At 36.1% G+C, this 15,060-nt stretch overlaps 1 protein-coding gene across 1 annotated transcript in view; it reads left to right on the top strand.

The window, feature by feature from the left end:
• The first annotated feature begins 3,388 nt into the window (after positions 1-3,388).
• The window catches only part of LOC140137905 (carboxypeptidase E-like), a 90,005-nt gene continuing 78,333 nt past the window's right edge, over positions 3,389-15,060 (top strand). The window contains 1 exon segment of the mRNA XM_072159712.1: positions 3,389-4,320. Within this exon segment, the coding sequence (XP_072015813.1) occupies positions 4,077-4,320 (244 nt within the window). The 5' untranslated portion in view covers positions 3,389-4,076.

Raw genomic sequence — 15,060 nt, 5'->3', positions numbered from 1 at the left:
GACATTTTGAAATTTAAAAAACTTGTCGTCTGCAGTCGACACCCGCGTACGTGGAGAGAGTTAATTCAATACGACCAATTTGCAGACGTTTGACTAATTTACGTTTACAGTATATAATGCGATCTGTATCAATTACAGACACAATTGATACAAACACGTAAGTCATGAAGAAACAAATATATAAGTGACTAATTACACACATATCTGAATTAAAACATTTGCTTTGATAACAAACACAATGCACATGGAGACAGCCCTGAATTTGCAATCATTCATATCGTCGTCAGTGCCATGTATATTAAAAGCCACTGGTTTATAAAGATGTTGTTTTTAACTGACACTTTGTTCTCCTTTCTTCTTTTAATTTTTTTTAAGAAGAACAACTTTGGAGTTAAGATGTTTTAGTCTGCAGAACATCCAAAAGCAACTGCTCAACGCCGCAGCTTATTTTCTAACCTTATGACCATTCTACCCTAGTTTCGAGCTCAATGCTATCTGTGCAATGATAATCCGAAGATTATAGCAACTATTTTGGGGTCGTGTTACGCAGTAATTCAGAATGGATCATGGCGCAAACAAAAGATATTCAAGTTATTTACAAATCGTCTGCGATGGCAGATCTTAGAAGCTCCCGTTGAAGCTCCCTTTGGTTCTTGTAGGAAATTGTTTGTTTGCTGGTTAGCATGGTTAGTTAGTTGTTTACCATGATTACCCCGGAGGCAAGTCATCTGTCGCATCTGTCCTGGTTTTAACTAAAAAGGCCTGGCCAAAAGGCCACTTGCAACATATTTAACCAACAAATATCTGGCACCACAACCCTGTATGTACTATTTATACGCAGATAACTTTAAACACATTAACCCCGATTATACATGTGGTTATCCCATCTCGTTATTTATGCTATTTACATAATAACCCCCAGTGTTGCCAAACTCTATCTCGCTAAATAGATACCTTTGCAAGTGATATCACATGCGTCATTGCATTGACAGATTCTTTGGTTCTGTCATTCCATTAACATGTTTTCCTGCACGCCAACCAGTCAGCCATCCAGCCTGCCAGGTCTAGCCGACCGGCCGGCCTCGGATCATCTGCACCTTTACATGAACCTTTAGTACTAATTACTTTCACCTCATCTTCAATATGTATAAGGAGCTTACATACATGTTTATAAATGATGAGGTCTTCGTAAGGGGCTTCAGCAATTAAGAATATGGTTCAGAAATATAGACGTGTAAAAATATCTCGATTATGTAAATTAGATTTATAGATACATGCAAGGAGCTGTCATTTTTATCAGGATATATCTTTGGTAGACGGTCACATTTTAAAGGATATATGCCAACTTGCCAAATTGTCTCTGTTCTTTTATCAGATGATTTATGGCGAATTGCTTTAAAATAAGTTACCAACTCCTAGTGTCATATTACATAATAGGTATTTCTATAGCATGTAGGCATATGTGATAAATTGGTGGCTTTGAAGATGTTTTACTAGTCTAAAAGACGATATCTTTTGTTTGCGCCATGATCCATTCTGAATTACTGCGTAACACGACCCCAAAATAGTTGCTATAATCTTCAGATTATCATTGCACAGATTAAACGAGATATAGGAACTACGTTAGAATGGTCAGATGGTTAGAAAATAAGCTCTTCATGTGATGAATTGGTGGCTAAACATATTGAAGATATGTGATAATTAATTTAATGAATAGAGCAAATTATTTTTAAGACCTCAAATCGACCCGATGCACCCGATAATCATTTTACTGGTCAGTGAATAAATATAGCCATGTACTATGTCCACACCTCACGTATCATTATGTCCACACATCACAACATTTAGGATATCTAATCTTCCCATTCTCATCCTTGAATATGTAAACATGATATACCACCCTTAATGTTTTTCAGTTTGTACAATGTTATCCTTGGCGCCAATGAGATGTTTGTAGAATGATAAATTAAGCGTGATATTAATACTTGTTCAAGTTTAAAAACACTTACTTATCTTCTCTTTCCATATTTGAGTGGTTCAATTCTAAGAAACAATATGCTATGTGGTAGTTATTATATGCGCATGATGAGTCAATTGTGTGCATTTCAATTATGTATTGTTTGTCGTTTGACACGTTCTGCAAAAATAAATTTAGGTATAAAGGAATAGTATGAATTGTGTTTGTGTGTTCGTGTCAGGAATGGTGCAACGGACTAATATGTCATTTAGCAAACTGGCTCGTTAGAAATATAATAAGTGACTTTAAAAATACGTCACGCGATGCCCAATGTTCATTTATACATAATGAAATTGTAGCTTGGACAACACTCTGAAAAGTGAAAGATCAGGCGAAAATATTTCAGACCTCATATATTCACAACTTCCCGAAACGCCAAATAAACACAAGAACGTTTCTTGTGCTGGTATTTGATGAGTTAATCAGGCTAATGACGGGGCTAATGAGTTACCATTATCATTTTTTGGCGGCAAAATGACCGGAAGTCAATTCAATTTTTTACACGATGACAGAAAATTTTCGATTTAAGTATGCAACGTGATAACAAGAGTTGCGTCAGTCGATGCAAAGGTATGTATACGAATTTTGACGGTATAACTTCCTTCCGCCGCGCAGAGTGATGACCAATGACAACCCCTTGAAATGATGAACTCTGAGGAACTCAGCCCCTCACATCACCGTCAACGACATCTACAATCTCTGATACTGAACATTTATGATACGCTTCGAGATACCATCTTAACTCATTACATGGTATATGAGCGAAGCAGATGTGTTGAGGATTTCAAAGGACAGCAAGGGACACATATTTATCATACTCTACCACGCTTGCTTGCATTTATGTACTTGAAATATAATATAAAGGTTGAATTGCGTGCAACTTAAGCCCTCGAGTGTTGTTATAGATGTAAAGCTCTGCGCTTCTGTATTACTTAAACGATAGTAATTGAAAAAACTAACCAAGTCACCTTCATAAGTTTATTTCAAGATTTGTGAAGATGAACACCAAAACTATTTCTTTTTATACTCACTATGATCCTTTAACATGGTTACTAAAAGCTAAGGTATACTTTGATATGTAAAATTGGATTGAATTCCCGCTTGAATTGCGTGCAGACAAGCTACGGTACAGTACAGGATTCCGTTTTAGATTTTTTTGTCTCTGTTTGGTATAAACGTTTAAAATGTAAGTTTAAACTGCGTTGAAATATACCAATTCAAAGTTTTGTCAAGACGTGTGATACGGTAATGTGAGTCACTTACAGTGATCCAAAAAGTTCACTGCGAACCAGGTCCGTTTGCGTTGGTTCTTACTGCCTTACATGCGCAAACAGCGCCTCAGTCTATAGCTTTAGTTTATACAGTGACTTGTGCTTGCTTAGTGTGTTCATGTCACGGACGAAGTAACACACAATTCAGTGACTAGACTGTAAGGAACATCCCCTTATGGTGGTGTGGTGAAGGTGCTTAACGGAAGACTACGTAGTTAATGTACACACGCATCTAGCAACAGCGTTTTTCCACATCGGAAGGATATCTAAGATCATCTCATCAAATTGCTTGGAAATACATACTTTGCTTTATATTGCTTTAAATTGAAATAGTAAACGCTGAGTGGATCTACTTGTATCCAGCATTGCATGCAAGCAAGGAGTTCTTCTGCTCGGTGGTAGTAGGGTGAAGTTTATTTTTAAGCACAAGGAAATTGTTGGAATAGATGATACTAGCATCACAGTCGATAGATAAACGATTTGAATGAATGATGGAGATGAAGTGTAACATATTTACCTACATAGTTTTGTGTACGTGATAGCTGGTACACACTAATAACATCAACGAGTTGAGATTGGATAGTTCTTGACATGTTTATTTGCACCGGCAGTTTATTGAATTGAACCAGTCGAGAGATCCTGAAAACATTGCCAATGCTTTTATACTAAAGGAGTGTTACAATATACTTGAACTAGTTGAGATGCTTTTATGACAAGGAGTGTATCGAAGTATACAACTTGATTAGGGGGTTTTTCTGTGTAAATTAAGCCAAACAACATCAGCCAAAATGAGATTGTGTACAATTGTTCCATGTTTGACCACATTGACTGCGTTGTCGATGGTATATCGACTTGCATCAGCAATAGACTTTGTATATCACGATCCTGATGAACTGGAAGCAGCACTTCGCCAGGTGGAAGCAAAGTGTCCTGAGATTGCAAGAGTCTATGACATTGGGGAGAGTGTGGAAGGAAGAAAAATACTTGTAATAGAGATATCGGATAATCCGGGACAACATGAAGTTGGTAAGTGTTCTGTCATGTTTACGGAGGTGTGGCAGCAAATCATTGCTCTATTTTGTTTTTTGTTTCATCTTCTATAAAGACCGTGCATTTTGGTTTTTGTTTTTTGTTTTGGGTAGGGGATTTTTTTAAAGCGATAAGGAAAGATCGAAGAATATGTGTGAGTTTGGGGTTCGCAGTATATTTACTCGATGTTTGTGGTTGGTCTCATGCCACGCGTTAGTTTCATTGATATGTTTACTTGTTATTACTTGTGCAGTGTGATAACACACTACGCAGCAGTTGTTCATTTCATACCAATATACGGCAAATCATATTTCATAACTGTTTTAACGTTACGTTGCGATCCGGGGATTATATGATACTCAAACGAATCCCGGAAACGAATGCACCAAAAAGCCAGAAATGTAAGACGGAAAACCACTTCGTAGTATAGCGCGTTACAAAGGTACATATTTGAATTAGCTTTTTAAAAAATAGCTTCTTTTGGACATGTGTGTCACGGGTGTGTGATAGTGCTCCTCAAAAATCAAAGCTATCTCAAACAAACAGATGACACGATGTTGACCATCACCATTTTCGTTGCCCATCCGAATTAATTAATTACATTTACAGTCTTGAAACTACTCGTTCATAATGACTCCCAAATGAGTGCTTTTTGGTTTTTTATACAGTCCTTACCACAACAATAGCTGGTATAGTTTGATTTTCTATTACCCATTCTTTATTAATGTATAATGATTTAATTATTGTAGTATCGGTGCAGTGTACTATCGTCATTAGCATGGTACGGCGAGATACGTTAATAATTAACCTTGGCATCGGTGACAATTAACATTGCAGACGTTGCGTTGTTAAGAATAAACAAGTTTATTTTACCAGTACTTGCGTTACATACACTTGATGAATACGCGTATGGTCTATTTTCCAGAAGCATTATGCTACCGATTATGTAGGCTAATCCCACTTTTGCAAACCACATGGGACTTAGTTTCCCTATACTATTTGGCACACTCTTATGTGTGTGATATGGACGTGCCCTTTAAAATTACTTCAATATTTTTGACAGTATTTTTTCAATTATAAACAAACACAGCCCACTTTTTTCAAACAAACAAGTATTTGATTAATTCTTGGTTGTTAACAGAAAACAGAGCAAAACAACGACTCTATCAAATTGATTCAAATTGGAACTTCACATATTGTTCTTACTTTCATAGATGAAACTATTGTTGACTCTTACTGGAAGAATCCCGATAAAATATAGTATACATCTTTAGTGGGGATCAAAAATTAGAGTTCAAATATATTAAGAGAAGACTAATTCAATATTGTGTATTGGTTTTGGTCGGAATAAAACTTGCCCTATTTTACGAAATTAACGTAAAATAACATCCCCACGCACGTGTGATTCAATGCATGGATTTACCGTCCACTTAATGTGTGTCACCATTTTAACCTAAAGTCACGAATAGCAACAAATAGCTTAATTTACTAATTTTACCGTCTGCAAGGATGACACATTTAAAAGTAGCAAAAAAACAACTAATAATAACCGGTAACCTAGAGTGAAAAGTCAAGATTAAGGTAGAATTAAGCGAGAATTAAGGACACTGATTTCTTCCCGACCCTGCCTATAGAATCGAAGTGGGTAATATTGACGTTAGGTATATAAATAGGGAAATAGTTAACGCCAATATAGGAAGTGATTAAACTATTATGTTATTGGACGATTGACGACTATTATTCATTGTATGGAACTAAGTGACCTGTATGTGTACTTCATAGTATAGCATTTTGATATAATTATATGAAAATTTTAAGTTCCTTTAATTGGTTTAACAGTACTTTAGAGTTCATTCGCATTTTCCTTACACAAATTCTATGGAAAGTATCAAGTGTGATAAAGCAAGTCTTAACTCTTTAAAAATATATAGTATTCTCAGTCAATAGGTAATACCCCTTCCTAAGAAATATACACAGCCACTTCGATACTAGTAAACAGAACAATAGAGTAGAAACCAACGATTTGATAATTGATTGAATTTTGAAGGTGAAGCTAAGGGTAATGTTTTCACATAGAGAAAAATATTTACACATTCCTATGTAAAGATTGATCTATTGATGATAGCGTACAATTTACATGTGTAAAAAGCAAAGCAAATCCTATTAAATATATATATACATATATATGTATTTTGATGTTTACACTTACTATGCAATTTTACATCTAACTGCATGGTATGGGTTTTGTTTCCGTGCATTTTGTTTTGTTCAATTCTGTGTTTAGCCACGAAGCAGTGTGGAACTTGAGGCAATAGGCGAATCATATTTTGAGTTTCGAAAGAATTAAAGTAAGTTAAGTATTGCTCTCCCATGAAATAGGTCCTGAGCCTTAAAAAATCCCAATTTTAATAATTTTAGTTATTAATGCAAGAGTTACAGACTTCCTTTGGTGATTAACATAATCGTAGTAAAATCATTTCCACCATGTCCACCTACCCTTCTTATTCCTAGAATTTGTCAAAACCATTTCCAAAGCTGTATATAGATCCGCTGATCGTACGTGACCCAAATATTACAACTTGACGGTTCGCCTCATTAACTTCGCCCCCTTGCCTTTTTAACCTACACACCCTTGTAATGACAGTATACTTGACCATCTTCTTTCATGACTGATAATAGTTTCATCCTAATTAAGCACTAATCAGTGCTAATGATGTTTGGCAGTGTGAAATTGAACTTGCTTTTATAAACTTGACAAGCGTTTATTAATAATTTCCCTACTCTCATATGATATTGTCAAATTTTGAAATACGTGTATAGTTTCGTACCCTGATAATATTAATATAACGGTACTCTAAAACGAAATAATAAAACTGCACCATTTTAAAACCGTTGCATAACACAGGTTCAGAGCGTAGAATGTCACAGAAAGCCTAGTGAGGGAAGCCAAGTGTCGATTAAAACTTTTTTTTTGCGTAAGATGCAGCACACTTCAAAATGACTAAACAAATGTCTGCACTTGGCCAAGTAATCTCTAAGATATGAATTCTAAAGTTTTTGTTTCTGCATTAAGTACCAATTAAAGCGAAAACATTTTATCTGCCTAAGACATATAAGGCCGCTTCTCACTACAAAATAGGTTTTTACACCTTATTGAGCTCGTCAATCGGCATGATTGGGGTCCGCCCACGCAGTTGGGCGAAACACTTAAGCTAGTTTCGCGTTGCGTAATGCATGTCTGGCTCTCGCTTATGTGAATTTACGCGAGCGTTATTATTGACGCGCGCAGTAACAAAAAGCGAATAATTTTGCAAATGAATTATAGAACATGTGCATTTGTGTGATGGGGTGGGAAAATAGGTTCTGCGCGAAGCTTTTCAATCAATAGCTATCAGCCACTGTCATTATTGCAGGTTACCTTCTTCCATTTTGGTCGAAGCTTTATACCCATTTGATATCTTACCAAAATTCAGGTGTTTTTTTTAAGATGTCTGGTTACAGACCATGCAGAAGAGTTTATATTGAGTTTCTTATTGATTATCAGTGCATAAGACTTATGTAACAAGCTGCCTAACCATGTTTCACACATGGAACGTCTTTGAAATCACCAAATTTCTTTTTTGACACTGTACAAATATATAGTGACATTGACATCGAAACTGCGATTCCCAATGCTGATGTCCCAGTCATGACCCCATATTACTCAATTTACCCCTCTAACCCTAAGACCTATCTGTATAACCTAGATATCACGCCTGGTGAGATACTATGTAACACCTGCACACATATCTATCCTTCCATCTACAAAATACACGTCAATCATTCGTGCTCGTATTCTCAAAGCCTGTTTACCTGAATGTTATTCCCGATGTTACTTATACATTAAATATATATATATATGGGTGTATATATATAGACGTATGTTATTTGAACATATAATGTTATTTTAACCACTCGTGTCAGTCTTGTGTGTGGTTAACCACACTCGTGTGTGGCTTGGTAGGATGATGACACTAAACGAGACCTGGCAAAATGTCAATTCTAAATAAATCACAAATCTTGACCAAGATGGTTAGACCTGGACGCAACTTTCCCCATAGCTATCTTACCTACGGGAGCGAGCTCAGTCAACAAGCCCATACATAAAACCAACCAAATGCATGTCAATCATATATTCAATCATAATGTTCTTTATTGTGATGTGAAAGCTTAAACATGGACCTCCTTACAGAATTGTATTCAAAATATTTGAGTAACATCATAAGGTGATGAGATAAAGAGGGTTATCATGTGTCTGGTTTCTTCACCTCTCTCTGTCAGACTTGTTTTGAGAACCTTCATCGTCATACACATGATAGATGTCATTCGTTCAACTGAGGGACAGTGACCATGATTGGACTAAAGCTAATTTTACACCAGTCGCTAAGCGATGAGCGACTCTTTTTTTTGACCAATCAGTTTCCAATACGGCAAGAAGCGTGTTACCTCATTGGTTATGAGTCAATCGCTTGTTGCTCAGCGATTGAGCGTAAAATAGTTTTTACCTGTGATATGGTAAAATAGATTCATGACTTACGACATTTGTAAGAGCTAGGTTAAATACCTGGATGTACATGGACCGAATGAGTACGATCTGCTGATGCTTCTCTGCATTACCTGGACCTTGTCGAAGCATTCGTTAATTACCAAATGCCTTCGATGTTTCATTTAGATATCTTCCATATTATAGGAGGTATTTTAAAGTCACTAATATTTACTAGACTATTATGTACAAACCACTATTCACCGAGGCCAGATTTGTAACCATCCAGGCATTCCCTATTTCTGGATTTGTAACATCGTCATCGGTGAGACATTGGGTCGTTTCAAGTTTTTCATTAATACGCCAATTAATACCTCAACGATCTATATATTGTAATATACTTGGACAATTCAATTGTACTTCATATTGATTTATGTTTCATAAAGTAGTGCCCAAATCTACCAATCAAACAAAGAATGTGCTCATTGTACTGTCCAAAGTCTCGGGTATTCATATCTATCATGCCTATTTGAGCTAATCAATAAACCCTGTCAATCAAATTTGGGACTAATGCAATAGGAGATACGAAGACATTAGACTAGACAGAAACTGAAAGCATTGTTATGCAAAAATAAATCTCAACCGATCCAATGCTACAAAAATATGCAATACAAACGACAACACAAAATCTGTTTGAAGTGATTGGTTAGATAATCCGTTCGGAATTTGAGAAGTGCACTTGAACATACCGGTTAATCCTTTATGATGAAGGAACATGTGGGTTAGTCCTTCATTATGAAGGAATATAATATGCAAATATATGCAAATATGTTAGGGTTAGGGGTCGGGGTCGGATATTATATTTGCATTATGTTCTTTCATAATGAAGGATATACCAACATACCTATGAGATATTGATGGTCTGTGCATGGTGCAACATACACAATAAATGAAAGATCCCCGTATTTTCACATTTATGAGGAAAATTGTAAACTCTAAAACATTTAAAACATAAACACTGATAAATGTGCAAAATGAGATCTTTTCTCTGTCTTGTTTCCGTGTGCATGGGGGATTATCCATATCTAAAGACTAAAAGCCAAGTAATTTGACAGACAACATAAATAAGTGTATAACAAGCTCACGTTTGACTCCCTCATCCCAGCCATGCCCCCTGACTTTCACACGTGGCATATTAGACATGTTTTCATGGCGTAAAATATCTTGTTGGATTCCGAGCTAAGCTTTCATCCGGAAATAACATTTTCCATGTCATCGTGGTCATCAAATCACTCAAAATGCGAGATGAAATCTGCCGTAGAGAAAGTTACATATATACGATACCAACCACGAAGTCAACCACAAAACACATGGAAAATAGGAAACTCTGTTGAAGCACAAGTGACATTAACTAACTACATGTATGTATTCAAATGACATTGATATGAGAACATTGCAGATGATTCTTAAATTAACAAATTACCAAATCATCATATAATATCATAGTCTTGCTGTCATCGTCAGCAGCAGTAGTCAGTAACAGCAATTGTATCGATTTATCATCATTATCATATTTACATTGTCTTCATAATTTTGTTGCTTTATGTCTTTTCAAAATCAAATTTAATTACATTGAAACTGCAGATATTTTAGTCTTAGATTTAAGATACAATTAATGTGAACACTGCAAGTGCAAGCAGGAGCAACATACATGACATAGGAATACCTTTATAAATAATTAGACGTCGTCTCACTCCTAGAGCATCAGTGATAATTATTTTACTGACCTCATTAATTTCATAGAATTAGCACTGTAATGACCGATTTTCCATTCGATTGAACGGGTAAGTCATTGGCCTAGATGGAGTTACCATTACTAAGTCAGTTAACGCTTAATTAATACGGTAGGAAAATGACCCATAATATGATATCACAAGCACAATAGAGCTCATTTTCTTCATGTTCTTACTCCTCGCGTTATTTGCCTACATAAAGATTTGAAAATATTTGGGACCAGGTCAAATCCGTGTCTGTGTACACATGCATTATGGATACACTAACTTATTTAAATGCCATTTAAACACCCCGCCGGCAAAATTGGCGAGATCCTAGACATCTTTAAAGTGGCACTGACTTGTTCCGCCGATATCAACCTGTTTTACACAATTCTGTCAAAATAATACAAAAAATGACTGCTGACATTTGATAGGAAATATGTCAGGAAACCAAGAATATTGTGTAAATTTCAGTGTGTCTTGTGGGTTTTATACTGAGTCAAAGCGAAAAATGTAAGATTTTTAAGCATCTTTAACAATTTGATTCGAATACTCACAAGACATACTTTAACTCTCTTCTCGCGGGTGCCGACTGCAGACGACATGTTTCAAAAAACTTTTAAAAAATTCAAAAATTTCAGAAATGTAAATTGTCATGAGCATATTTGGAATCAGCATGAAAAATGCATTAAAATGAGTACAAACAAGCCTGGTATTGGTTCAGTAGTTCTTAAGATAGCTGTTGATATTTTGAAGCGCATGGCTAGCATGCAGAGCATTAAAGAGCTTCAATCCTGAGGTACTAAGTATGTAACAGTATTAGAATTCCATGCAATCTATCTCTAAAGATAATATGTATTTCAAGTTTCCCAACTTGACTTCTATTATTGGTTCTAGTTTTATTGATGTCTTATAATGACATGTTATTATCCGTTCTGCATTGCCTTATACGTTTCTCTTACGATACTCCAGTAAGGGCTATTCCAGAAAATAGATGCACACCCCTTATAGAGGAGTTCAGATTTCCGGCCTTGTGTCCAGTCATAATTGTTGGAAATCCAGACATTTAAAGTGTCTACAAATTTTTAAAAAATCCAGCAGAAAAAAAGTCAAAATCAGAAATCCTCAAATTGAAAGCTCATTTTGGACATTTCCGTGACTTTTCATTCATTATTTTGATTGCATTTCCAAGCTTTTCAAGTAACAATGCCAACTGGAATTCCTTTCATTTTTAGAAAGCAAACTTGTAAATCCAGATATTTCTTTTATTAAAGAGTTACTCCTTTATAGGGAGTGTGCACTTATTTTCTGGAATAGCCCAATTTGGCAAGATGCAGTGTGAATGTCTGGTAAGTCATGTATCAGCAAATAGGGCTCTTTTTCAAGTTCAGTTTCAGTTTTAATAATTAATTGCAGTTAATAACCTGTAGGAGCAGTGGGACATAAAATTAATTGGAAGCCTGCATACTTCATGTACTTAATTGCATATTATCGAGAAATACCTATTGCGCGATTTTCATGTTGATGTCATAATGCAGGTATTATCTGCTTGATTTTCTATTACTAGCTCTATATTATAGGATGTTAAAGCAGATATCAGTGTGCTACTAGTTACTTTTGACTTCATTTCACTTCGTGTTTGGTAGTGACGTGAACGCTAGGCTTTTACGCGGTTGCGCCTCAAGCGTGCCGACAAAGCGTCCTTTGTACGCGTGTATTGCATCAGCTGGATTAAGTTAGCACACGCGATTCGATCCCAGGCACCAATTACGCGACTACCAAAGTCGAGGTTTAGGACAATTTAAATCTGATTCATATCATAATAGCATTGTCGAACACCGGTTCTGAAACATCACATTCACGTTGTAGAATTCTCAGAAAAGGTCTATCGCAGTCATGGCAGTCAAGTGCTATATTATCTACATCCTGGCCCTGCCCTTATACAACGCCTATGGAGTCAAGAGTATTGACTATTAAAGGCACACCTGCCTTCAATATACAACGTCTATGGAGTCAAGATTATTGACTATTAAAGGGACAACTGCCCTTATACAACGTCTATGGAGTCAAGATTATTGACTATTAAAGGGACACCCTTATACAACGTCTATAGAGTCAAGATTATTGACTATTAAAGGGACAACTGCCCTTATACAACGTCTATGGAGTCAAGATTATTGACTATTAAAGGGACGCTTTAAAATAGAATTCACGTTGGCATTTTGAACGTGATTTTATCATATAATTATGTAGGACATCTTCAATAATCCTACGTACGTGGCATCTCGGCAACATCGCCGAAGCTAAAATGGTGACAACATTATTTTATTTAGACAATCAATTTAACTTTTTACAAAACTCTTCCTGTCGATTATCCTAATAGAGTCATACGTACGAATTGAGACTTTTAGCGGATTAGCTGTCGGATAAGTACCGGGTATAAAACAGTCAAGCGTTCGTCAGGATCAGCGCTGACTTCTTCAGTACATAATTTTTGGAAGTTTTGCCCTGCCTTTGTCTACGTATATCATTGTGGGTTGTCCCTTGCCCAATGTTATAAGATTGTCCCTTATCAACCTAAGAGATGGTGATTCAGGGATAAGTAGTATATTGAATAGCTGTCCCTTTTAAACTTAAGGATTCGGTGGCTCTGAAAAGAGCCGTCTAAGCGTATACGAATTGATAGACTAGTATCCGAAACAAGTATAATGTGGTATGTCTTTATAGAGTCGACTTATTTTTCAAAACAAAAGTGATGAATAAACAAATCTTGACAGAATTCTCCGAATGTGACTTTAACGTTCCCTGTGTAGTGTGCGTGTTGGTAATATGAAGATATTGAGAGATTTCAAAGATTGAATTATATCAAGAAGTGACATTTCTTTGATTGGATGATGATCCCATACTGTGATGCTAGCTGCTTGACGCGGTCGTCGTCTATGTCTAAAAAGACACCTTACACTGTAAAATAAAGAACTATTATTACAATTGGACTCTGAGTCAGCATACAAAATTGCACTGTAAAATAAAAGGTGGAATACCAATGCTAAAGGGGTGTGTGGGTGTGTTCTACATACGTTGTGCGTTTGTGTGGAATTACGTAAAGATACGGGAGGACAAGGGGCGTTAATAGTTGGGTACGTTTGTACTTGTTTCTGTGCATTATGCTTGGACCAATCTTTTTATACGAAACTAAACAGTTATTCTCATTGTGGTAGTGGTGGAATTCTACAAGTCAGGATAGCTAGGATAACAGTAATAAATTTAACTTAAAGGAAGTGTCCGGCAGTCACAACATTATGTCTTATAATTTTTATGTTAGAAAAATAATTATCAAGCACGAATCACATGGTTTTATTTAAAACAAACTCATATTAACCATAAAACGAATTAAAACAGCAATCTCTCAACACGCGATATTCAAAATTCCCGCGCCGAAATTTTCTAGAGCAATGACGTCATGGTTATTTGTGCTCATTTGTCGTCAGGCTTCATTGAATTATTAGGACGTCACTGCTCTAGACCATTTCGGCGCGGGAATTTTGAATATCGCATGTTGAGAGATGGCTGTTTTTATTTGTTTTTATGGTTAATATGACTTTGTTTTAAATAAAACCATGTGATTTGTGCTTGATAATTATTTTTCTAACATAAGACATAATGTTGTGACTGCCGGACACTTCCTTTGAAAGAAAGTACGAGGCTAAAGTTTTTATTATTTTATGCACGTATGCCCATTCAATTGGATATGTTGGAAAATCTGCTGAACCTTTTGCAGCTACACGTGTATGGTCTTCGAAAAATGTTTTATCTCTAAATGTGTCAATCGAAATACGTGCTCAAAATATTAAATTGAAGTGTGTACACCTATTTGTAATCTGAAGCTTAGGATTCACAAAGATGTAAACGCGTATGCAGACTCGACATACTCTCGGCCTGCGGTACCCACCCGGCCACATATACCTTTACATACCTACCCCATGCACCATTACCTATCCCTCCTAACACTCCCCCGGGAACACTCCCTCCCTCGCACTCACAACACCAAACTAAAGAAACTATGAACATTTTCAGTGCACAAACAAGAAACAACATTGGTCAACCTTACAGCAGAACTTCTCTCGACAAACTCCCAACATCAGACTTGTTGGCGCTATCATTGCTAAGGACGAGCAAGTTTCTAGCCCTAAACCTATAGTGTTGAAATCGCATTTTCTTTTATCATGTTTAAAGCTTTATAACATTTTCTTACGTTAACATTTATGGTTCAATTCAGGTTTTTAAGGTTCAAAAGAAGCGTTAAATCGCCAACGCTCATCAACTTCACATCAAAGGTTTACTACAATTTGACATCAAGTCTATATATTTCCGGGATGTTTGGATTTTTAACGTGTGGATAGCAATCCTGGTGGCGATGAACATATCAACACATGTGATTCATATAAT

The sequence above is a fragment of the Amphiura filiformis genome, chromosome 17 (genome assembly GCF_039555335.1).
Source record: "Amphiura filiformis chromosome 17, Afil_fr2py, whole genome shotgun sequence".
Lineage (NCBI taxonomy): Eukaryota > Metazoa > Echinodermata > Ophiuroidea > Amphilepidida > Amphiuridae > Amphiura > Amphiura filiformis.
The sequence above is the reverse complement of the archived record's forward strand: the minus strand, read 5'-3'. Positions and strand labels throughout refer to the sequence as shown.